Raw genomic sequence first — 24,787 nt, forward strand, 5'->3', positions numbered from 1 at the left:
GCTGGCTGGAGAATTCTGGGAGTTGAAGTCTGTACCTCTTAAAGTGGCAGAGGTTGAAAAACGTTGGTTTTGAGTGTAAATTCCAGTAAGAACAAGGGGTTTTTTGGGGGTGGGGAAGGGCAATGGAGAAAAAGATGTCACATTAAGGCAACACACAGTTCAGACAACACACGTCAGGGCACTTTATTCACCGGGCACAGAAAGCAACAAAGCAACCACAGGAGTGCACGCGTGTCGATGGGGGCCACGCTTCCCCCCACCCACCCATCCCAGCTCCTGCCCACAAGTCGATATTTTTTTTTTAAAAAAAAAGAAGAGACAGACCGAGCAAGCTTTAAAACAGAAAAGAAAAAAACACAAGCGCCAGTCGAAGAAAAACCTGACAGACGGAACTTCAAAACCGTGTCGACAGATTACACGCTACCGATAAAACCGGGACAGACAGTACCTCCAGTCCAAACTAAATTCCAATTTTCTCCCTTAGTTCCGGACATTCCCCCGCCCGCCCGCCCGCCCGCCCAACCCTGCCTCCATCCATCCAGCTTTGGAAGCAGAATGCGCCCCCCACCCACCCACCCCAAACCCCCCACCCCCAAATTCCTTTGCAACCCGCCGCGGGGAGGAGAATCCTAGACTGCCTCTTTTACAACCAGCGGGAGCGTGTGTTTGTGTCGTTGGTGTGGCCACAGGCACCAGAGACGAAGCTGAGCCCCCAGCCCCCCCCTCCAAAAGGAGAGAGAGAGCGAGAGAGAGAGAGCACCAATGGTGGGAACTTCTCCCCAAAATCGGACAGTCAGCCAGACAAGAGAAGGACAGAACGACGGAACAATTCTGGAGAATTTTTTTCCTTTCCAAGCTTCATTTTCAGGGAGTGTGGGTGTGGGTGTGCGTTTGTGTGTCACCCCCTCCGCTCCTCCCGAGCGCCCCCCCTGACGAAGGGCCGAAATCCTGTTTATTTTTTTTAATTTTTAAACTAAAAAAAAGAAAGTTAATCCCTAGAGCAGGGGCAGGCCACCTGGGCTCTTTTGTGACTCGTGGACTTCAACTCCCAGAATTCCTCAGCCAGCCATGGCTCAACATGGAAACCTTTTCCTTTCCCCCTCAGCGTGGCTGACTCAGGAATTTTGGGAGTTGAAGTCCACGAATCGTAAAAAAAGAGCCGAGGTTGCCTAGCCTTGGCCCTAGATCAGAGGTAGGCAACCTTGGCTCTTTCATGACTGGTGGACTTCAATTCCCAGAATTCCTGAGCCAGCCATGCTGAGGGGAAAGGGAGAGGTTTCCAAGCTGAGCCATGCTGGCTGAGGAATTCTGGGAGTTGAAGTCCGTGAGTCATAAAAGAGCCAAGGTTGCCTAACCTTGGCCTAGATCAGGGGTAGGCAACCTCGGCTCTTTTATGACTTATGGACTTCAACTCCCAGAATTCCTGAGCCAGCCATGCTGAGGGGAAAGGGAGAGGTTTCCAAGCTGAGCCATGCTGGCTGAGGAATTCTGGGAGTTGAAGTCCATGAGTCATAAAAGAGCCGAGGTTGCCTACCCCTGGCCTAGATGATGTAAAGATTCAGTCTGTATCTGGGGCGGGGGGGGGGGCGGGGAGTGAGGTCTTTTAAGCCCCGCCCCCAAAGAGGATCCCGCTTCTCTATTGTTGATATAGTTATATATATATATATATATTTATATATTTATATAAATCTGTCTATAAAACTCTTTACATTCGGCACGTAAGGTCAATTTAGGCAGGGTGTGTGACTTCCGCCCCTCCCCTCTCTTTTTTGTCCTTGCCCCCAACCCCCCCCCCCCCAGTAACTTCCCTGGCAATGGAAACTGGAGGGGAGAAATGGGTCCTCTCTGCCGCTATCTCCGAAGAAAACCAAGGGAGGTGGAGGGGAAATTTCCCACAATGCATCACGACACCCAGGCGGCAAGCTGTTTCATTTCCTCGTCTTCCTCATCCAGGGAGGCGGAGGGCACTTTGGAAGCTGCGGGAAGGAAAGGGAAGATTTGAACCCGAGACACCTCTTCAGGGACCTAACATCTATGTGTCAATTCCTCACTCCTGTTTGGGGCAGGGGCGGGGGCTAGCATCCCATTGTCCACAGCCTGGCTCCTGGAAACTGTACAGGTAGTCCTGGGCTGATAATAATAATAATAATAATAATAATAATAATAATAATAATAATAATAATAATAATAATAATAATAATAATAATAATAATAATAATAATAATAATTAAAAAAAAGTTAGAAGGGACCTTGGAGGTCATCTAGTCCAACCCCCTGCTCAGGCAGGAAACCCTATACCATTTCAGGCAAATGGCTGTCCAGTCTCTTCTTAAAAACTTCCAGTGTTGGAGCATTCACAAGTTCTGGAGGCAGGTTGTTCCACTGATTAATTGTCCGCACTCTCAGGAAGTTTCTCCTTAGTTCTAGGTTGCTTATAACACTTCATTTAGCGACCGTACAAAATTATACTGAAAAATGTGACCTAGGACGGGTTTTTTTAGTTACGGCCTTTGCGGCGTTCCCCGGGGTCACGTGATCAAAATTCAATGGCTTGGAAACTGACATGTACTTAGGACGGTTGCAGCGTCCCCCGGGGTCACCTGATCCCCTTTTGCAACCTTCTGACAAGCAGAGTCAATTGAAGGAAGGGGGGGGGGGGAAAGAAAGCCAGATTCATTTAACAACCAGGTTACTAACTTATCAGGTGCGGTGATTCACTTAACAACAGTGGCGAGAAAGGTCGTAAAATGGGGCAAAAGCCAAACATGTCTCACTTAACAACTGAAATTTTGGGCTCAGTTGTGGTCGTAAGTAAAGGACTACCTGTACATTTGCCACAGCTACAAGGAGTCAGACTGAAAGGGGGGGGGGGTTTCTTTCGTCACATTATATAGGTCAGGGGTCTTCCAAATTGGCCCTTTGATGACTTGTGGACTTCAACTCCCAGAATTCCTCAGCCGGCGTGCCTGGCTGAGGAATTCTGGGAATAGTCCACAATCAGGGGACTTCAAACTTGGCTCTTTGATGACTTGTGGACTTCAACTCCCAGAATTCCTCAGCCAGGCATGCCGGCTGAGGAATTCTGGGACTTGAAGTCCACAAGTCATAAAAGGGCCAAGTTTGAAGACCCCTGATATAGGAGGTCCTTGACTTACAACCACTTGTTTAATACCCGAAGTTACAATTCACTGAACAGTCCTCATACTTATGGCCATTGCAGCATCCCTGCGGTCACACAATCAAAATTTGAGTGCTTGGCAACCAGCATGTATTTTTACGCTGGTTGTAGAGCCCCGGGATCACGTGACACCCCTCACCCCCCCCTTTGCGGCCTTCCTAGCTGGCTTCAAACACACAAAATCAATGGGGAAGCTGGATTCGCTTAACGACCATGTGACTCACTTAAGAAGCACACGGTTTCACTTAACGAAAGGGTTGTGAAACTGGGTGCAACTCAATTCACCACGGCCTTGCTAAGCAATAGAAATGTCAATGACTGTTGTGGTCATAAGTCGAGGACGACCTGCATTAAGCTTCAGGGGTGGGGATATCATCATACCTGGCACACTGGGGAGGCGAATAGAGGGGGCACTGGGGAGCTCCGGAGTGCCCTCGCCCACGTTGAGAAGCTCCTTGTCGAGATCTTCCTGTTCCATCTCTTCCAGTTCAGCCAGCAGCTCATCCTGTGAATAGAAGCAGAAGTACAAATACAAACAGGAATAGAATAGAATAGAATAGAATAGAATAGAATAGAATAGAATAGAATAGAATAGAATAGAATAGAATAGAATAGAATAGAATAGAATAGAATAGAATAGGAGATTACAGAATATAGAATAGAAAAGAAAATATACAATATATAATAAATAGAATATAGAAATAAGGAATAGAATATAGAATAAAATAGAATAGAATAGAATAGAATAGAATAGAATAGAATAGAATAGAACAGAAAATAGAATAGAATATATAATAGAATAAAATATAGAAATAAGGAATAGAATAGAATAGAATAGAATAGAATAGAATAGAATAGAATAGAATAGAATAGAATAGAATAGAATAGAATAGAATAGAATAGAGATTACAGAATATAGAATAGAAAAGAAAATATACAATATATAATAGAATATAGAAATAAGGAATAGAATATAGAATAGAATAGAACAGAACAGAAAATAGAATAGAATATATAATAGAATAAAATATAGAAATAAGGAATAGAATAGAATAGAATAGAATAGAATAGAATAGAATAGAATAGAATAGAATAGAATAGAATAGAATAGAATAGAATAGAATAGAAATATGGAATAGAAATATGGAATAGAAATATGGAATAGAATAGAGTAGAATCGAAATATGGAATAGAATAGAATAGAATAGAATAGAATAGAATAGAATAGAATAGAATAGAATAGAATAGAATAGAATAGAATATAGAAATAAGGAATAGAATAGAATAGAATGGAACAGAATAGAAATATGGAATAGAATGGAATGGAATGGAATGGAATGGAATGGAATGGAATAGAATAGAATAGAATAGAATAGAATAGAATAGAATAGAATAGAATAGAATAGAATAGAATAGAATAGAATAGCATAATAACTTTATTGTCACTTTAAATGTATACAAATCAGCCTACATTAAAATGAGATTTCGTTGCATATATCTCTCAGAGGGTAACCACCTCATACACTGCATAAATGTGACAAACAATAATAAAATAAAATAAGCCTATACCGCACATACACACAAAAACGTGGCCTAGAGAAAGAAACAATGCAATCTACTTCGGATGCACTTGTGTGTGTATATATAAGTATATGTGTATGTCTGCAACAATTCCAAAATTCGAGTCCCAGGTATATTCATTAAAAACGACATGTTTAATACACAGACCTCCGGGACAGAGAGTTTTTATTGTAAACTAAGCTTTCGTCAGCGTCTGCTAAGGTTGTCAAAGTTGTGTGTTGACATTAGGCAGTGCTTTTTTTGTAAGAAAAGAGGTGCCAGAACTCACATCTTGTTAATCTTTTATTTAAAAAATTATACATTCAGTTCTTAGCAGGACCAGTGGTTGAGAAGTAATTAGTAATTTTTTTCATTTTTAAATTTGGGGTCACACTTTGACACTAAGAATTAAAAAATGATTTACAATTCCCCAACGGTGTCTTAAAATAAAGAAATTATTTACCTTTCGCATGTAGTCAATCACTGTACACACACCCACACATGCCAGTTGTGCAATGAAGCATAACGGTCGCCGCCTGCAGTAAGCACTCAGCGTGCAACCACACGACCAATCACAAGCCGAGCAGCGCCACAAGCCGAGCAGTGCCACAAGCCGAGCAGCGCCATCACAACCGGAGCAGACGAAGTACGCATGCATCGGACTCAACACACAAGCAGCCCGCATCCACCGTTTTAATGTTTTTGCCGCCGATCTGCTACGCTCGATTGGGCGATTCAACACCATATGGACCAAACATCAAATTTTCAAAAGTCATTTTGAAAACATGGAAAATCCGTTGAAAAACGGTGCCGGAACTCTGTTCCGGTGGGTTCCATGACAAAAAAAAAGCATTGACATTAGGGCGTGGCTAGCTCGGCATCACTCGCGTCAGGGGTCCTCGCGTGCAGGAATGGGCAGGACTGGGGCGGATCCGAGGGTCTCCGTGGAGGGGGGATGGGACCGGATATTTGCTGTGGCAAATGTGGTGGCTGTTTGCCTCTGGCTGGAGGCAAGCAGCCATCTTGCGTGTCATGGCAAATGGCTGGCTTCGGCATGGTGTAGATTTTTGCCTCCAGCCAGAGGCAAACAAACGGAAAGTGGCACAGATCTTCGCCACCGGCCGGAGTCAAACAACCGGCAACTGGTGTGGATCTTTGCCTCCAGCCGCAGGCAAGCAGCTGCACCGTGCCGAACTGGATATTTGAGGGGACGCGCGAGGCGGCAAAAAATTGCCTTGCACATTGCCGTTTTCAGCTTGGTGCGGATCCTTGGCCTCCGGCCGGAGGCAAACAACAAGTGGCATGCTGTATGGTTGTTTTTATTGGAGATCTCTCAGCCATGTTCGTTGCGTTAATCATGCTGTCTCCTTGTCGTCAGTCTGGTCCATTCTTTCACACCCCCAATTGCCGTGACTTCCAGCCTCGTCGGTGTATCTGTTGGTGTGTAATCTGGATCTTCCATCTCCCCATTCTGAATAATGATACGGACGGGGGGGGGGTTGGTCGGCGATTTACCCATTCCGGCCTCCTGCGTGTTTGTTCGTGCTGTTTTAGCGTCTGGTATGCCGATGGCAGATCGACAAGTCGATTGATCGAACGTTGGTCAGACAGCCAGGGTTCCTTCAGCAGATGGCTACCCTTTCTTGGATCCTGGATGATGACCTTAGCCCCTGTGACCTTGGACGTGTGGTTGTTCTCAAACGTACGTGTCCAAACTTGGGACTGTTGCTCTGTCCACCTGACCAACTTGTGCTCATGAATCCTTGTTTGTAAACGTTTTGCGATTTCCCTGATGTAGTTGCATTTGCAGTCATTGCAATTAATTCGGCAAACCACCAATGACCTCTCTTCTTTAGCCAAGGATTCCTTGGGGTGCATCATCCTTGTGTGCGGGGTCTCACTGGGTTTGGGTGCCACCTTGATATTATGGGTTGCGAGTGTCTGTGCAGCCCCCTCCAATACCCCATTGATGTATGGGAGTGTTGTCCAGGTGGAGGTTGTGTTGGTTGTGGTTCTCGGTGTCAGCAGCAGCGTCAAATGAAATCTACTGAGTAACCATTCTGTACACGTACCTGATAAAGGTGTATCCGTTCTCTCACTTTTGCCGCTGCCCTGCTGCAATGGGTGTGGACTCTGTTAAATAATGTCCGGATGCAGCTGATTTTGTGCGCGAGGGGGTGGTTACTATCGTGTAAAATGTGGTCGGTGTTTGTCGCTTTCCGAGGGATGCTGGTGGAAAAAGTACCATTAGGTTCCTGGCAAATTGATACATCTAAAAATGCCAAGGTATTGTCCGTCTCTTCTTCTATCGCAAACTGGATATCCGGGTAAATCGAATTGAGTATATCCATGAATCCAGCCTTGTCTTGGCGTTTCATGATAGCAAATGTAACATCGACATACCTTGCCCCAAATTTAGGCTTGTACTCAGCCATCGCCTTATCTTCTAATTTTTGTAAAACTGCCTCTGCAATTACCCCTGAGATCGGTGAACCCATTGGTGTGCCTTTTATTTGTTCGTGTATATCGCCTTCAAAGTATGTCCTGAGGCAGAAATTCAGTCACTGAATAAGGTCTTCCGAATGGGGCAATTCGGGGTTCCGTGGCTGAGTACTTTGTAGTAGCTCTCGTACGGCGGATACCACTAGCCCTTGTGGGATTGAGGCGAATAGTGCCACTACATCGAACGATACCATTACTTCGTCGGCCTCGATCGTTGTTACTTTCAGCCTGCTCAGAAAGTCCCCTGAGGATTTGACTATAGTAGTTGTACATCCGACTAGATGTTGGAGTCGTCTACTTAGCCACTTTGCCAACCCAAAGGTTGCAGTGCCCCTGAGTGAAACAACTGAACGTAGCGGGACACCTTTTTATGGATTTGGGGCAACCCATAAATTTCCGCTGTGGCTGAGTCCTTGGGTTGAATAGTGCTCAGGTTTTTCTCGTGGACTTTCCTTTGTGTCTTGAGCCTGTCGGCCACTTTGTTGATTTGGTTCTTAAGCGACATCACAACTCAGTATGAGCTCCTATCATCAAGTAGGGCGTGGATCTTTTGGTAGTATTCTGATCTGTCCATGATTAGTGTTGCTCTGCCTTTGTCGGCCGGCAGGATGACAATCCAGCTGCCTTTACGTAGTTCTTCGGGAGCGGCCTCCTCTGACTGTGATATGGTGTAGTTACGTCTATGATTGGTGAGGAGCCCCATTAGACCAGGGTTTTTCAACCTTTTCACCCACTGTATCACTTTTAGGATATGGCAGCATCCGAGCACCACCAGTCGCCTAGCAAGGTGTGAAAAACTTGATGACCAAAAAAAAAAGAAGGAAAAAAGTGATGAAGTACAGGTAGTCCTCAACTTACAACAGTTCGGTTAGTGACTGTCCGAAGCTACAATGGCACTGAAAAAAGTGCCCCCCAAGCCACAGCCGAGCAAGACACCTGCCTGCCCGCCCGGTGGCGCTCTTCCTCCTGTCCGAGGTTTTCATTGTTGTGAGCATTTCTGTTGAGGATCGGCAGCGAGGGTGGGGTGGGGGGTGTTTGGTTTTTATCCCCCCCCCGTCTGTTGGGTGGTTACAGCAAGTTTTGGTCACTTCACATGACCCTGGGACACTGTGACCGTCATAAATATGAATCGGTTGCCAAGCATCTGAATGTAAATCACAAGACCCTGGAGATGCTGCAACATTCCAGCTGATCGGCGCTTCTTCTGGGCTCAGCAGAAGCACCAGGATCAGTGCTGAGCTCCAGCTGGATCCTGGCGCTGATCCTGGCGCTTCCGCTGAGCCCCGACAGCCCTGCAGCTCCAGCCGTCTCTCGCTCAGGTTTGTGCGGTGCTGCCACCGGTTCAGCTCCTTCCCCTCCCCCACTACCACTTTTCTAGGAGGGTCGCATACCACCTGCCAGGTGCCAATGTACCACAGGTGGTACCCGTACTACTGGCTGAAAAGCCCTGCATTAGACGTTGTCTGATGGTATTCTTGGTCTCCTCGTTGGCCTCAATTTGAAAGATCGTTGATTCGAGGGCTGCGGCAAAAATCAACTGATTTGGCGTGTGATAAGATTAAAGCCTGCATCTCGCGGTAAGACAGAGGTCTGCCTGTCGGTGAGCATTTTTGATGAGAATTTGTGTGCAAGTATCTTTTCACCGTGCCGATTTTTTAATGTTCTTAAAATTTCCGTTTTGCGCCTGAGTGTGTCAATCTTCTTCAGGCGGGCTTTTCGCATTGCGGAGTGTATTTCAAAGTCAAGTGAGTTAGAATGTTTGTTTGACAGTCCGGCGTGGCAGCATTCTCGATGTTCCTTGATTTTCATGGTTTGGGCGTTAATCTGCCTACGGTGGTCATTAATCATGGTGCGCATCACTCGATTCTGGAATTGTCGGACCAGGGCACGGCCTTCCACTGTGTCCACTAGTGGCGTCTTACAGAATGATTTTGGTGATAGGTTATTCCAGGTGCAATTGTGGAAGAAAGCCAACTTCTCATAGTTAGCCAGCCTTCGCTTCGCCAGGCTTTCCCAAGGTCAGGCCCGTTGTAGCATTTCTCGCTCATATTCGTCGGCAACATTCAAGTCCCAGGTATATTCATTACAAAGGACATGTTAAAAAGAGTGATGGCGAACCTTTCAGAGACCGAGTGCAACCCAAACCCCAGTTATTTATCATCGGGTGCCGGATGGGCATGGCCCACTGGGTGGGGGGTGGCTGGCATGGGCATGGCCTACTGGGTGAGCGTGGCCTGCTCAATGTCACTCGCGTCAGGGGCACCTGTGTAGAAATGGGCAGGACTGGGGCAGATCTGAGGGTCTCTGGCGGAGGGCGGATGGGACCGGGGCGAGCACCGGGGCATGGTCCACTGGAGGAGCCTCACTGATATTAAAGGGGGTGGGGGAAGAGATGATATTAAAGGGGGTGGGGGAAGAGAGGATATTAAAGGGGATGGGGAAGAGATGATATTAAAGGGGGTGGGGGAAGAGATGATATTAAAGGGGGTGGGGTAAGATGATATTAAAGGGGGTGGGGTAAGAGATGATATTAAAGGGGGTGGGGTAAGAGATGATATTAAAGGGGGTGGGGTAAGAGATATTAAAGGGGGTGGGGGAAGAGATGATATTAAAGGGGGTGGAGGAAGAGATGATATTAAAGGAGGTGGGGTAAGAGATGATATTAAAGGAGGTGGGGTAAGAGATGATATTAAAGGAGGTGGGGTAAGAGATGATATTAAAGGGGGTGGGGGAAGAGATGATATTAAAGGGGGTGGGGGAAGAGATGATATTAAAGGGGGTGGGGTAAGAGATGATATTAAAGGAGGTGGGGTAAGAGATGATATTAAAGGGGGTGGGGGAAGAGATGATATTAAAGGGGATGGGGGAAGAGATGATATTAAAGGAGGTGGGGTAAGAGATGATATTAAAGGGGGTGGGGGAAGAGATGATATTAAAGGGGGTGGGGTAAGAGATGATATTAAAGGAGGTGGGGTAAGAGATGATATTAAAGGGGGTGGGGGAAGAGAGGATATTAAAGGGGATGGGGGAAGAGATGATATTAAAGGGGGTGGGGTAAGAGATGATATTAAAGGGGGTGGGGGAAGAGATGATATTAAAGGGGGTGGGGGAAGAGATGATATTAAAGGGGGTGGGGTAAGAGATGATATTAAAGGGGGTGGGGGAAGAGAGGATATTAAAGGGGATGGGGGAAGAGATGATATTAAAGGGGATGGGGGAAGAGATGATATTAAAGGGGGTGGGGTAAGAGATGATATTAAAGGGGGTGGGGGAAGGATGATATTAAAGGGGGTGGGGGAAGAGATGATATTAAAGGGGGTGGGGTAAGATGATATTAAAGGGGGTGGGGTAAGAGATGATATTAAAGGGGGTGGGGTAAGAGATGATATTAAAGGGGGTGGGGTAAGAGATATTAAAGGGGGTGGGGGAAGAGATGATATTAAAGGGGGTGGAGGAAGAGATGATATTAAAGGAGGTGGGGTAAGAGATGATATTAAAGGGGGTGGGGTAAGAGATGATATTAAAGGAGGTGGGGGAAGAGATGATATTAAAGGGGGTGGGGGAAGAGATGATATTAAAGGGGGTGGGGTAAGAGATGATATTAAAGGGGGTGGGGGAAGAGATGATATTAAAGGGGGTGGGGTAAGAGATGATATTAAAGGGGGTGGGGGAAGAGATATTAAAAGGCAGTGAGGGAGTCAAGCAGCCACGCCGTGCTGAACCGGACATTTGCTGCAACGCGCGAGGTGGCTGTTTGCCTCTAGCTGGAGGCAAAGAACCACACCGCGCCAAAACTGGCCATTTGCCTCACTGCACAAGGTGGCCGTGTGCCTCCAGCTGGAGGCAAGCAGCCGTGCTGCGCCGAACCGGCCGTTTGCCGCAGTGTGCGAGGCGGCTGTTTGCCTCCGGTCGGAGGCAAGCAGCCACCTCACGTGTCGCGGCAAATGGCCAGTGGAGCGCGGATCCCTGCCTCCGGCGGGAGGCAAACAATCAGCAAGTGGTGCGGATCTTTGCCTCTGGCCGGAGGCAAGCAGCCATGCTGCGCTGAACCGGACATTTGTCGTGATGTGCAAGGCAGCTGTTTACCTCAGCTGCTTCGCGCGTCATGGCAAATGGCCGGTTTGGGTGTGGTGCGGACCCTTGCCGGAGGCAAACAAACACCAAGTGGTGCACATCTTTGCATCCGGCCAGAGGGAAAGAGCCACATCATGCCGAAACCAGCCATTTGCTGCAACATGGCAGAGGGGCTGAGATGGCAGCTGGGAGTGGCTGCAGGCAAGGCGGGCGGTGTTTTGTCAGCTCCAGCCGGGCCAACTCTGAAAGCAGCGAGCAGGACGTCCGGTTAGGAGGAAGAGCAGGTGGGCAGGCGCGGCTTCGGTCCCTCCCTGGCCGGATGCCCTTTGTTCGCCCGTAGTCCTGCGTCGGGTGCCTCCCTCACGGCCACTCTCTTTAAACTGGCCGGTGGCGCTGCCGGATCTGCCACATGACCAGGAGGACGCAGCTGGAGGGCTGAGCGGCTCCGGCCACGCCCGCACTCCAGCCGCGACCCCGGCCTTACGACCTGTGGGGGGAGGGGGTCGCTGGGCCGCAGAGTCCGGACAGCCAGCAGGGACAAGGGGAAGCAAGGTGGTCTCCTCACTGCCACCTGGTGGCCGTCCGGGAGTTCTGGGCACGGGTGGCTGCCCTGCCCTGCTTGGGCGCCCCTCGGGCAGGAAGCAACCGATGGGGCAGAGCGAGGCCTGGGTGGCGATGGCTGGACCTCCGGTGTGGCTTTTCTGCCGCCAGCCTCAACTAGGGGCTGACAGGGTGGGGCCGCCGAGCAGGTTGCCAGCCAGGAGTTGGTGGCCTATTGGGAGAGCACAACCCCCGTAGCCCAGGTGGCCGGCTCCTTCTGACCGGGGGCGAAAGGACATGTTAAACACAGACCTCCAGGACAGAAAGTTTTTATTGTAAGCTAAGCTTTCGTCAGCGTCTGCTAACGTCATCAGAGATTCAAGGTGCTGGTGATGTCCTATAAAGCCCTAAATGGCATGGGTCCGGATTACCTTAGGGAGCACCTGCTACCAGCATCAGCTTCCCATCGTCCTGTGCGCACCCACAGGGAGGGCCTCCTTAGGGTTCCGCCGGTTAGAGATTGCCGGCGGGTGATTCCCAGGGGGAGGGCGTTCTCTGTGAGTGCGCCCGCCCTTTGGAACGAACTGCCGATGGAGCTTCGGACTGCCCCTGACCTTCGCTCGTTTCGCCGGGACTAAAAACCTGGTTGTTTGAATTGTCTGGCCTGGACTGAGGGATTTTAAATTTTAAAGTATTTTAATTAAATCATGTTAAATTATATTAAATTAATTTTAAAATTTTAATTTTTATTGTTATTATTAATTGTGGGCTTGTACTAATTTGATTCCATTTTATTCTCTTTTTTGTAGTGTTTTAACTGCCCTGTGAACCGCCCTGAGTCCTTCGGGAATAGGGCGGTATATAAATTCAACTAATAAATAAATAAATAAATAAATAAATAAATAAATCAGTGTGTAGGCTGACATCATGTAAGCCTCGCATGTAAGCTTCGCTTCGCGTGCTGTCGATTGATTTGGCCACTGAGCGCGTTATCGGCCCCTCCGACCCCCCCCCCCCGCTCGCCTGTAAACAACCACGTCACTCCTGATTCAGTTATACTGGCCGACATCCACTTCACTCTCTCCGTTCTGGGTCTATGTATACATACACACGCCCACACAGAGATACGTGCACGACAAGAAAAACGAATTTTGTTAGTCTACCCGGCGGATGGCAACGGCACCCTTCGAAGGGCGAGATTCGCATCCGAAGCCTCTGCCTCCCAGGGCCCATCCCTCCGAACGCCAGCCCAAGGATGGCCGCCCTCCTTACCTCGTCCACATCGTCCCCGAAGCCAACCGGCTTAGATATGGCATCGGAGATCTGCTGGGCGATATCCTGTTGTTCGGTGATTTCGGCCATTAAGTCGTCTACTTTGTCGATGTCCCTGGAGGGGGAGAGGGGGAGGAAGGAGAAGAAGAAGAAAGCTGAGGGGTCCTCGGTGGTCTCTCTCTGAGCTGGGCGGTTTTCTGGCAGGACTTTCACGACCCAACTAGGCAACATCATCAGTGCTAGAAGGGAGGGGGGTTTGTGGAGGAGGAGGAGGAAGAGGGGAGGAGGAGGGGGGAGGGGATGGGGAAGAGGAGCAGGAAGAGGAGAACTGTGGGGTCCTTGGTGGTCTCTCTGAGCTTGGCAGTTTCCTTGCAGACGTTTCATGGCCCAACTAGGTAGCATCATCAGTGCTAGAAGGGAGGAGGAGGAGGAGGAGGAGGAGGAGGAGGAGGAGGAGGAGGAGGAGGAGAACTGTGGGGTCCTTGGTGGTCTCTCTGAGCTGGGTTCTTTTCTTGCAGACGTTTCATGACCCAACTAGGTAGCATCATCAGGGCTAGAAGGGATGAGGAGGAGGAGGAGGAGGAGGAATAGGAGGAGGATGACAACGACTGTGGGGTCCTTGGTGCTCTCTGAGCTTGTTCGTTTTCTTGCAGACATTTCATGACCCAACTAGGAAACATCATCAGCACTAAGAAGGGAGTGGGGTTTTTGGAGAGAGGAGGAAGAGGAGGAGGAGGAGGAGAACTGATGGGTCCTTGGTGCTCTCTGAGCTTGCTTCTTTTCTTGAAGATGTTTCATGACCCAACTAGGTAACATCATCAGTGCTAGAAGGGAGGAGGAGGAGGAGGAGGAGGAGGAGGAGAAGGAGGAAGAGGAGGAGGAGAACTGATGGGTCCTTGGTGCTCTCTGAGCTTGCTTCTTTTCTTGAAGACGTTTCATGACCCAACTCGGTAATGTCATCAGTGCTAGAAGGGAGGAGGAGGAGGAGGAGGAGGAGGAAGAGGAGGAAGAGGAAGAGGAGAACTGTGGGGTCCTTGGTGCTCTCTGAGCTTGCTTCTTTTCTTGAAGACGTTTCATGACCCAACTCGGTAATGTCATCAGTGCTAGAAGGGAGGAGGAGGAGGAGGAGGAGGAGGAGGAGGAGGAAGAGGAGGAAGAGGAAGAGGAGAACTGTGGGGTCCTTGGTGGTCTCTGAGCTTGCTTCTTTTCTTGAAGACGTTTCATGACCCAACTCGGTAACGTCATCAGTGCTAGAAGGGAGGAGGAGGAGGAGGAGGAGGAGGAGGAAGAGGAGGAAGAGGAAGAGGAGAACTGTGGGGTCCTTGGTGGTCTCTGAGCTTGCTTCTTTTCTTGAAGACGTTTCATGACCCAACTCGGTAACATCATCAGTGCTAGAAGGGAGGAGGAGGAGGAGGAGGAGGAGGAGGAGGAGGAGGAGGAGGAAGAAGAGGAGGAGGAGAACTGTGGGGTCCTTGGTGGTCTCTGAGCTTGCTTCTTTTCTTGAAGACGTTTCATGACCCAACTCGGTAACATCATCAGTGCTAGAAGGGAGGAGGAGGAGGAGGAGGAGGAGGAGGAGGAGGAGGAAGAAGAGGAGGAGGAGAACTGTGGGGTCCTTGGTGGTCTCTGAGCTTGCTTCTTTTCTTGAAGACGTTTCATGACCCAACTAGGTAACACCATCAGTGCTAGAAGGGAGGGGGGTTTCAATATAGAGAAGGGGAGGAGGAGGTGATGGAGGGGAGGAGGAGGAGGCAGGGGAGGGGAGGAGGCAGAGGAGAGAGAAGGAAAGGGAAGAGAAGGAGGGGGAGGAAGAGGAGGGAAGGAGAAGAGGAGGAGGAAGGGGAGGGGAGGAGGCGGAAGAAGAGAAAAAGAAAAAGGAACATATGGAGGAAGCCGGGAAGAGGAGGAAGAGAGGAGGAGCAGGATGTGGGGTGGGGACTTCTGGGAGATGAAGTCCACCCATCTTGAAGGGGCCAAATGTTGAAAAAACACTGCTCTAAGCTAAAGGCAAAACACGGACCGGACTTTTGCATCAAAGGAAGAACCGGAATGCTCACTCTAGGCTCTTTTATGACTCGTGGACTTCAACTCCCAGAATTCCTGAGCCGGCCCAGGCTGAGGGAAAAAGGAGAGTTTTCCAAGCTGAGCCAGGCTGGCTCAGGAATTCTGGGAGTTGAAGTCCACGAGTCATAAAAGAGCCCAGGTTGCCTACCCATGGCCTGGGGGGGGGGAAGGGGCCCACTCACATATGCTGGTGTGCTTCTTTCATGGCCCGCGCAGCGTCCGACATGGTTTTGAGCACTTCGGTGTTGGTGGTGGCGTTTTCCAGGGCCTCGCGCTGGAATTCGATGGTGGAGAGGGTCCCGTCGATTTGGGTCAGTTGTTGCTCGTAGCGTTTCTTCCGCTTGAGGGCTTGCAAAGCAGCTGCGCGGAGAAGGAAAGGAGGCTCAGAAGCGGATTGGCCCCTCCCGGTTCCCCTTTGAGGTTCCCTTTCCAAACAACAATGCAACCCTTCCATGTTTCCAGTCCTCATGGAGGAGAGACCCCCAAATACGAGAAAGGAGACTGACTTCGGGGTGGTTGAGCAAGAAGGGCTTGCAAAACAGCCAAACTGCCAATCCTGCCCATAGCCAGTCCTTGATTCGCTTAGCGACCGTTCAAAGGGACAACGGCACTGAAAACAGTGCTGACTGACACCCAGGCCTCACTTTACATCGCCCTGGTGACCGCCAATTGCAACCTCCCCAGCTGGCTTCCGACACACGGAGTCAATGGGGGAAGCCGGCTTCCCTTAACAACGGCTTGATTCCCTTAACGACCGCAGAGATTCCTTTAAACAACTGTGGCCGAAAAAGGTGGTAAAACTGGACAGAGAACTCACTTAGCAACCAGCTATCTTGGCAAAGAAAATTCCGGTCCCGATTGTGGTTGTAAGGCAAGGACGAATTGTGTTGGATTGATTGATAGAGCTAACCAAACGGTTACAAAGAAAAATAGATAACAGATAACAAGTCTTTAAAAAAATAATAATTATCAACCGGCATTAGCCACACTCAGGGAAGATTAAGGAAAATCATCCAAGGCAGCTATTAAGATTGTGTGTTGATATAAAAGCCACAAGGAAGTAATTTTCAAATGTGTTTATATAACACCATTAAAATTACTTCCTTTTGGGTTTCTCCCGCCCCCAATAGTTTAAAACCTTCGGGAGATAGGGCGGCATATAAGTCCCAAAAATAAATAAATAAAATAAATAAATAAAACGGATTATGGGCGACATTATGTTGTTGTTGTTGTTGTTATTATTATTATTATTATGTCATTTAGGGAAGCCATATTCATTTAACCACTGTGTTCCTAACTTAACCACTGTGGCACGAAAGGTCGTAAAATGGAACAAAATTCAGTGAACAAATGTCTCGCTTAGCGACAGAAATTTTGGGCCCAGTTGTGGTCGCAAATTGAGGACGACCTGTAATCTTTTTCTAGGATTTTACCGTTCAACCTCACTTTAGAAGGTGGGGAATGCTGGGAGTTGAAGTCCACACATCTTAAAGAGGGCGGAGTTGAGAAACTGCTACACTCTAGGCCAGGGGTAGGCAACCTTGGGGCTCTTTGATGACTTGTGGACTTCAACTCCCAGAATTCCTGAGCCAGCATGGCTCAGCTTGGAAACCTCTCTTTTTCCCCTCAGCGTGGCTGGCTCAGGAATTCTGGGAGTGGGAAGAGGCGCTCCAAAAGCTTCAGGTCGCAAAAGATGGCGACAAAGCTTATAACCTGGAATGTTAATGGTCTAAATTCACCACATAAGAGAAAGAAAGTATTTCAATATCTAAAGCAATTGAAAAAACGATATTATTTGCTTACAGGAAACACCGCCCTGAGTCCTTCGGGAGAAGGGTGGTATAAAAATTTAATAAATATAAATATAAAATATAATATTCGAGCAGCTGATCAAATAACTTTAGGTTGGGCACACAGTTTATTGCTTCCGCGCCTGATAAGAAAAATGGAGTTGTTAATTATGTTAAGAATACTTTAACAGCGAGTTTAATTGAAGCAGACAAACAAGGAAGATATGTTATAATTGAATTATTAATAGAAGGCAAGAAAAGGCTTTTGGTTGGACTATACGCTCCTAATCAACAGCAAGGAGATTTTTACAATTTACTACACAGCAAGATTATTCAGTGGGATTATAAATCTTGTATTTTTATGGGAGATTGGAATGGCGTCTTGGATGTACAAATGGACAAGGGAGGCCTTTTTAAAAGCACGCCAAGTCATGCTAAACTGCCTAAATCTTTTTTTGAGATGAAGGATGACTTGGAATTGAGAGATGTTTGGAGAGAAAGGAACTTGTAAGAAAAAGACTTTACTTTTTTCTCCGACAGGCATCCATCTTTCTCCAGGATCGATTTTGTATTAATTACTAATGATTTTTTTCCTAGGATTAAGAAGATCAAGATTTGTCCAAGAACTATATCTGATCATAGTCCAGTATGGTTGGAGATAGAAAAAGATAATGGAGATAGACGGTCTTGGCGTTTAAATGAAAATTTGTTTAGATATCAGGAAAATGTGGAAGAGTGTAAAAAACAGATGAAAGAATTTTTTAAAATTAATTTGCATAAAGGTACTTCTATTGAGATGGTTTGGGATGCAAGTAAAGCTTATATGAGAGGTGTATTAATATATTTGAATAATAAACATAGACCTAAACTGGAATTTAAGAGGAAAGAATTAGAGGATGAAATTAAGGAAAAAGAAAAGGCTTTAATTCTGAATCCATCTGATGGGAAGATTAAAGAGGTAATTACTTTATTAAGGGGTCAGTTTGATACGTTAATGGCAGATCAAGTGGCAACTAACTTACGGTATGCTAGACATAACACGTTTTGTAATGCTAATAAACCGGGTAGATGGTTAGCTTATTTGTTAAGGAAGAAGCAAAGAGCTTGTAATATAGATAGAATAGAACATAAGGGTAAAGTAGTGTATCAGCAGAATCTTATTAAAAAGACTTTTGTTGATTTTTATTCTAAGTTGTATGCTAAATCTTGAGGGTCATGATTTGTTATTTGGTTGGCATGCATATTTATTGTATGATAAGAAGGTGGATAATGTGTTTGAGATACATATTTTAAGGTATGCTCTGTTGCGAGTTTGAAAAAAGTATAGACATAAGTTAAATTATAAGATACCAATTTGGGCAATACCTAAACATGCAATAGAAAATATAAATGTGGGATTTAAACATGATGAGACTACATATAAGGAAATCTTAAGTTTAGAAAGGAATGTATGGCAATTAAAGCCATATAATATTTTAAAAGAAGAAAAGATTGTACAAACTTGGTTCCAGTATGGGCAATTACAGGCAAGATGGAAAGAGGACCAGAAAATTGGTTTCTCGATGATTGATGAAAATTTGGTAAAACAAATTAGAGATCAAGGTCAAGCACATATAAAAAGGATATATAATGCATTGATAGAAATTGATTCAGAAATGGAACTTGTTAAAGATTGTATGATAAAGTGGGCCCAGAATTTTCAAGAAGTTATAACAATACACACTTGGGAAAAGATTTGGGTTAGAAATGTAAAATTTACACAGGCCCAAAATTTAAGAGAGAATTTTTATAAAATGTTTTATAGGTGGCACTTAGACCCTAAAAAATTAGCAAGTATGTATCCGAACTGCCAGCCCAAATGTTGGAGGTGTGGTTGTGAGGATGCAACGTATCCTTTTCATATATGGTGGACTTGTAAAAAGGTTAAAGCTTTTTGGATTAAAATTTGGTGGAATGTGCAAAAGATATTTAAGAAAAGGATAAAGTTTTCTCCGTAATTGTTTTTATTGGGTATTATTACAGATACTACTGTTATAGATACAAAGTTGATGTTGAATTTAATTACGGCAGCGAGACTTTTAGTTGCGCAATATTGGAAGAAGGAAGAATTGCCGACTATAGAAGAGTGCACTTTGAAAGTTTCTAACTTGGCGGAAATGGCAAAGATTTCAGCATATTTGAAAGATCAATCGCAACAGAGATACATTGTGGAATGAAGAAGATGGATTGAATATATTCAGAATAAATATGGGACTAAAAATTATCATTTAGCATTTGAATAAGTAGCGGATTTTTATGACGTATAATTAGTTAGTAGTTATTTAATTAATATTTTGACTATGGAGAGTTAAAGTGTGATAGAATTTAATGTTTTATTATTGTTGTTAGCATATTTTAGATTATGCTTGTTTGTATTATTATACCCTGTATTCAGCTCTGGGAAGTCGGGGAGGGGGGAGGGGAGGGGAGGGGGGTTTGGGGAGAGGGGAGGAGGGGTTTTTTTTTGTATTCAAAAATGTATTGTAAAACTTTTCAATAAAAAAAAGGAATTCTGGGACTTGAAGTCCACGAGTCATAAAGTGGCCTAGGCCTAGGCCAGGGGTAGGCAACCTGAGCTCTTTTATGACTCGTGGACTTCAATTCCCAGAATTCCTGAGCCAGCATGAGGGAAACTTTGGCCCCTTCGTGACTCGTGGACTTCAACTCCCAGAATTCCTGAGCCAGCCATGGCTCAGCTTGGAAACCTCTCCCTTTCCCCTCAGCGTGGCCGGCTCAGGAATTCTGGGAGTTGAAGTCCATGAGTTATAAAAGAGCCAAAGTTGCCTACCGCTGCTCTAGGATTTTAAGATTTTTTGCTATCTCAGTTACTAATCAGCCCGACTCTTGTTTAGCTAAATCCAGACAAGGTCAGCCAGCATGTATAAAGAAGATAGGGTAAAACAGAGATTTGAGGACTCAGGATTGAAACTGATTATAGGCAGTTTTTGAACCTTTTTTTTATAATGTGCCTTTAAATTTGGCCCAGCAAAGGACACGTAAATAATATCAGGAGTCCGGTAGTGTCTTTTCTGACTGCTTGAATTTTATTAAGAGAGGCGATTTTTTAAAAATGTCCCTGATAAAATCGAGTTGCACTCAGGAAAGACTCTTTCTTTTCCTGAGCAGAGGGTTGGACTAGATGACCTCCAAGGTCCCTTCCAACTTTATTATTATTATTATTATTATTATTATTATTATTATTATTATTATTATTATTATTATTATTATTATTATTATTATTATTATTATCAAAATGGTGCTAGCAAATCCCTGATTTTTGGCCCCCTAAATTAGAGAAGAGAATATCTATAACTCAAGGTTCAATTGTGAGGCCCTTGGTACTCTCTGAGCTGGGTGGTTTTCTTGCAGACGTTTCGTGACTCAACTAGGGAACGTCATCAGTGCTAGAAGGGGAGGAGGGAGGAAGAGGAGGAGGAAGAGGAAGATAATTGTGGGGTCCTTGGGGTCCCTGAGCTGGGTGGTTTTCTTGCAGATGTTTCATGACCCAATTAGATAACATCATCAGTGCAAGAAGGAGGTGAAGGAAGAAGAGGAGGAGGAGGACTGTGGGGTCCTCGGTGTTCTCTGAGCTTGGGTGTTTTCTTGCAGACGTTTCATGACCCAACTAGGGAACATCATCAGTGCCAAAAGGGAGGGGGGTTGTGAGGAGGAGGAGGAGGAGGAGGAGGAGGAGGAGGAGGAGGAGGAGGAGAAAGAAAAAGGAGGACTGTGGGGTCCTCGGTGCTCTCTGAGCTTGGCTGTTTTCTTGCAGACGTTTCTTGACCCAACTAGGGAACATCATCAGTGCTAGAAGGGAAATGGGGTGCAATGTAGAGCAATGTAGCTCAGGAGGGAAAAGAGGGGTTCTTGGTGGTCTCTGAGCTTGGTTGTTTTCTTGCAGACGTTTCAAGCCCCAACTAGGCAATGTCATCGGCGCCTAACATCACTGTAACAATCAGTGCTTAACATCATCAAGGTAATAACTGATGATGTCACCTAGTTGGGCCATGAAACGTCTGCAAGAAAACAAGCAAAGCTCAGAGAGCACCGAGGACCCCCACAGTCCTAGTCCTCCCCCTCCTCTCTTCCTCCCCCTCCTCCTCCTCCTCCTTCCTTTCTCCTCTACTCCACAAACCCTACTCCCTTCTAGCACTTATGATGTTCTCTAGTTGGATAGTGAAACATCTGCAAGAAAACAACTAAACTCAGAGCACCAAGGATCCCACAGTCCTCCTCTTTCTCCTCCTCTTCCTCCCCTCCCTCCTCCTCCTCCTCCCTTTCTCCCCCACTCCGCAAACCCCACGCCCTTCTAGCACTGATGACGCTACCTCGTTGGGTCACGAAACGTCTGCAAGGAAATAACCCAGCTGAGAGAGCATGGAGGACCCCACTAAATCCTGCTTTCCTTGAACTGAAGTCAGGATACAAACTGAATGCGTGAATCAAAGTACCCCCTACGGGAGTGCATTCACACGTTTGTATTTCAAAGAACACCACAGCTGATAATACAGAGAACAGGAACGCCAATATTTGCTTAGGATAGGGAGAACTTTTCTTATTTATTTTTTTCCCTTCAAGGACCCCTTTATCTTTTCTGGCTCCTCCTTATTCCTTTTGGGGGGGGAGGTTCAGGTTTGGCTGCTCCCCCTCCCCGAACCCCTCCCCCTTCTTCTCCTACCTCTTTTGTTCTTTGTGCCATGTTTCTTAGCCGACTGTAGCTCCTGCTGGATCTTCTCTTCCAGGAATTCCTGCTTCTTGACCAGGATTGCTTCGGTCTCGTGCAGTTTCTGGATGGCCTCCTGTGGGGTGGGGGCCTTGGCCTTCTTGCCTGGAGAACAGGAGAACGGGGGTGGGTGGGGGTGGAGTCGTCAAATCAAAGAAATTTACCAGGGAAGAGCCATCGCAAGTTGATGGCCGTGAAGCGGCTTTGTTCAAAAATGGTGTCATCCCTCTCGCGCTGGGGTTGCCATCATCCCCAGTGAGTTGGGGGGTCCCATCCTTTTTGGGTTGGAGGTCCCATCATCCTCGTTGAGTTGAGGATCCCATCGTTCCCAATGAATTGGAGGTCCCATCAGTGCCGCTGGGATAAATTAGAATTAGAATAGAGCTGGAAGGGACCTTGGAGGTCTTCTAGTCCAGCCCCCCCCCGCTCAAGCAGGAGAACCTATATCGTCTCAGACAGGTGAATGTCTAGTCTCTTCTTAAAAATCTCCAGGGATGAAGCACCCACGATTTCTGGAGGTAAGCTGTTCCACTGTTTGGGGGGGGGGTCCCATCATCCCCATTGAGTTGGGGATTCCCTCATCGTCATTGAGTTGGGTTCCCATCATCCCTGTTGGGTTGGGGGCCCCCCGTCATCCCCAATGAGTTGGGGTTCCATCATCCCGATTGGGTTGAGGTCCCATCACCCCCATTGAGTTGGGGTTCCATCATCCCCATTGGGTTGGGGCCCCCATCATCCCCAATGAGTTGGGGTTCCATCATGCCCATTGGGTTGGGGCCCCCATCATCCCCAATGAGTTGGGGTTCCATCATGCCCATTGGGTTGGGGGCCCCATCATCCCCAATGAGTTGGGGTTCCATCATGCCCATTGGGTTGGGGACGCCATCATCCTTGTTGACTTGAGGCTGCTATCATCCCCATCGGATTGAGGGTCTCACCATCCCCATTGGGTTGGGCCTCCGATCACCCCTATTGGATTGGGGGGTCCCATCATCCCCCAGCCTGATCCCAGCCCCAACCCAATGCATAACTGGAATACACCATTTTGGGGGGCGGGGGGTGCATGCATCTTTAACCTTCAGCTTAGTTCACTCCAGGTTTTTTTTTAAAAAAAAATGTTATCAAAAGAAGATGAGAAAAGCAGAATCTTTCTACGGGGCTATCAAATCTCGCACATAAATCTTCCCCGCCCCCCTCCCCAAATAATGAGCAGATCCTTTTCTGCATTTTTTTTGGGGGGGAGGGGCTGCACCCCTTCACCCAGCCCCGGAAGACCGGAGAGGAGGAGCAATTAAAACCATCCAGTGTCTCCAAGCCACGTTTCCTGTAAATAAGGCCCCATTTTTTAAAGGGGGGGGAAATAATAAACCCCCCCTAATTCTCTCTCTTTTCATTTATCCATCCTTTCTTTCTTTTCCCCGCTTCTCTTTCTTCCCCCCCCCCTCGCGCCACTTGGTTGCTCCCAAGTCTAGGGATCCCCTATGGGGGTTCGGGCGATACCAACTCTCAGGCGGGGGTGGGAGATGGAGATAGGAGCCTCACCTTTCCCAAACAGCTTCCCTAAACCACTCATCTCGCCTGGTGGGAAATTCACTGGGGTTCCTCTTCCGGCTTCACCCACCTACCAGCGTCGCCCCGCCCCGTCACGTGCCAGGAGGCTGGAAACAGACCTAAAGAGGTGGCAGGGCTTTGCGTTTGCGCCCATCAGCTTCCGGCTCCCGAGCGGAGCAAAGCGTGGGAGGAGAGGGGGAAACGGCCACGGAACGGCATTAATTTCCACCGTCCACGTCGAAATGGCAACCTTAAAACGTGAAGGATAAGCTAAAAGCAACGGAACAAGGTGCCTTTCGGATGGAGAGTCTTGAAATGCCCCCATTTTGGGGGTGGAGGGGGTTTCTAAATCCCTCTAGTGCTAATTCTAATCGAAACCGGAAATAGACGTTGAAACATTCCGGCTTTTTTCTCTTGAGGCCGGCTAGAGGCATGTGATGAAAGCGTGGGGGGAAGGGGGAAGAGGAGGATTTAGGAGAGCCGGTCAATCATATGCTTTGTGACGTCACTGCCCCGCCCTTCTCTGTCTCTCTTAAAGGAGCCATAACCCCCCCCCACCCCACCCCCCAATTTTTTCCCCAGACCTTAAAGGGGCTGAACCTTTTAAATCCAGTCAAATTCATTTGTCTAGGCTAGGCAGGGGTATAGGCAACCTTGGCTCTTTGATGACTTGTGGACTTCAACTCCCAGAATTCCTCAGCCAGACACGCTGGCTGAGGAATTCTGGGAGTTGAAGTCCACAAGTCATCAAAGGGCCAAGTTTGAAGACCTCTGGTATAAGGTTTCCTGCCTGAGCAGGGGGTTGGACTAGAAGACCTCCAAGCTGCCTTCCAACTCTGATATTCTTGTGGGAAGAATCCAGAGAAAGAAATATTTGGGGAAATATTAAAAAGGCAGAATATATTTCCCCAAATGAATAATGAAGATCTTAAAAAAAAAAGACAGAAACCAGCCCCTAGAAATTAACCCTAGGCCAGGAACCTTCAAACTTGGCCCTTTTATCACTTGTGGACTTCAACTCCCAGAATTCCTCAGCCAGGCATGCTGGCTGAGGAATTCTGGGAGTTGAAGTCCACAAGTGATAAAAGGGCCAAGTTTGAAGACCCCTGCCCTAGGCAGAGGCCAGCTTTTAAAAATGCAAATTTAATCATCCATTCAGGAAGGTTGGGGCCAGGAAGCTAGAAGCTACGGAATTAGGAAGACAAAGACCCCTAAAATCTACTTACTCCCACCCAAACTAACAGGGACGCGGTGGCTCAGTGGGTTAGGATGCTGAGCTTGTCGATCAGAAGGTCGGCAGTTTGGCGGGTCAAATCCCGAGTGCCGCGTAACAGTGAGCGCCTGTTACTCGTCCCAGCTTCTGCCAACCTAGCAGTTCGAAAGCACGTAAAAATGCAAGTAGAAAAATAGGGACAACTACGGTGGGACAGTAACAGCGTTCAGTGCACCTTTGGTGCCTAGTCATGCCGGCCAAATGACCACGGAGACGTCCTC

General features: G+C 47.2%; 1 protein-coding gene across 2 annotated transcripts; it reads right to left on the bottom strand.

The window, feature by feature from the left end:
• Positions 1–603: 603 nt before the first annotated feature.
• On the bottom strand, positions 604–23,380 carry LOC308676059 (charged multivesicular body protein 4a-like). Of its 2 annotated transcripts, XM_081341768.1 has the most exons (7): positions 23,285–23,380; positions 21,698–21,847; positions 16,008–16,095; positions 15,373–15,550; positions 13,127–13,241; positions 3,560–3,683; positions 604–1,976 (listed from the first exon to the last, which is right to left on the bottom strand). In XM_081341768.1, exons 2-7 carry the CDS (start codon positions 21,716–21,718, stop codon positions 1,903–1,905), a joined length of 600 nt encoding a protein of 199 aa, XP_081197894.1. In that variant the 5' UTR covers positions 21,719–21,847; positions 23,285–23,380; the 3' UTR covers positions 604–1,902. The 2 variants fall into 2 exon arrangements, with proteins under 2 accessions (XP_081197894.1, XP_081197893.1); XM_081341767.1 differs by lacking the exon at positions 16,008–16,095.
• Positions 23,381–24,787: the final 1,407 nt, after the last annotated feature.

Source organism: Vipera berus, assembly GCF_964194415.1.
Source record: "Vipera berus genome assembly, chromosome: W".
Taxonomy (NCBI): Eukaryota; Metazoa; Chordata; class Lepidosauria; order Squamata; family Viperidae; genus Vipera; species Vipera berus.

What these genes read in the sequence shown, in the direction of transcription:
- LOC308676059 (XM_081341767.1), bottom strand. Translation starts at nt 23,315, where the DNA reads ATGAGTGGTTTAGGGAAGCTGTTTGGGAAAG. An exon ending in AGGGAAGCTGTTTGGGAAAG is followed by an intron (nt 21,848 to 23,284) that starts GTGAGGCTCCTA and finishes CCTGTTCTCCAG; the next exon opens with GCAAGAAGGCCAAGGCCCCC. An exon ending in TGGCACAAAGAACAAAAGAG is followed by an intron (nt 15,551 to 21,697) that starts GTAGGAGAAGAA and finishes TTCTCCGCGCAG; the next exon opens with CTGCTTTGCAAGCCCTCAAG.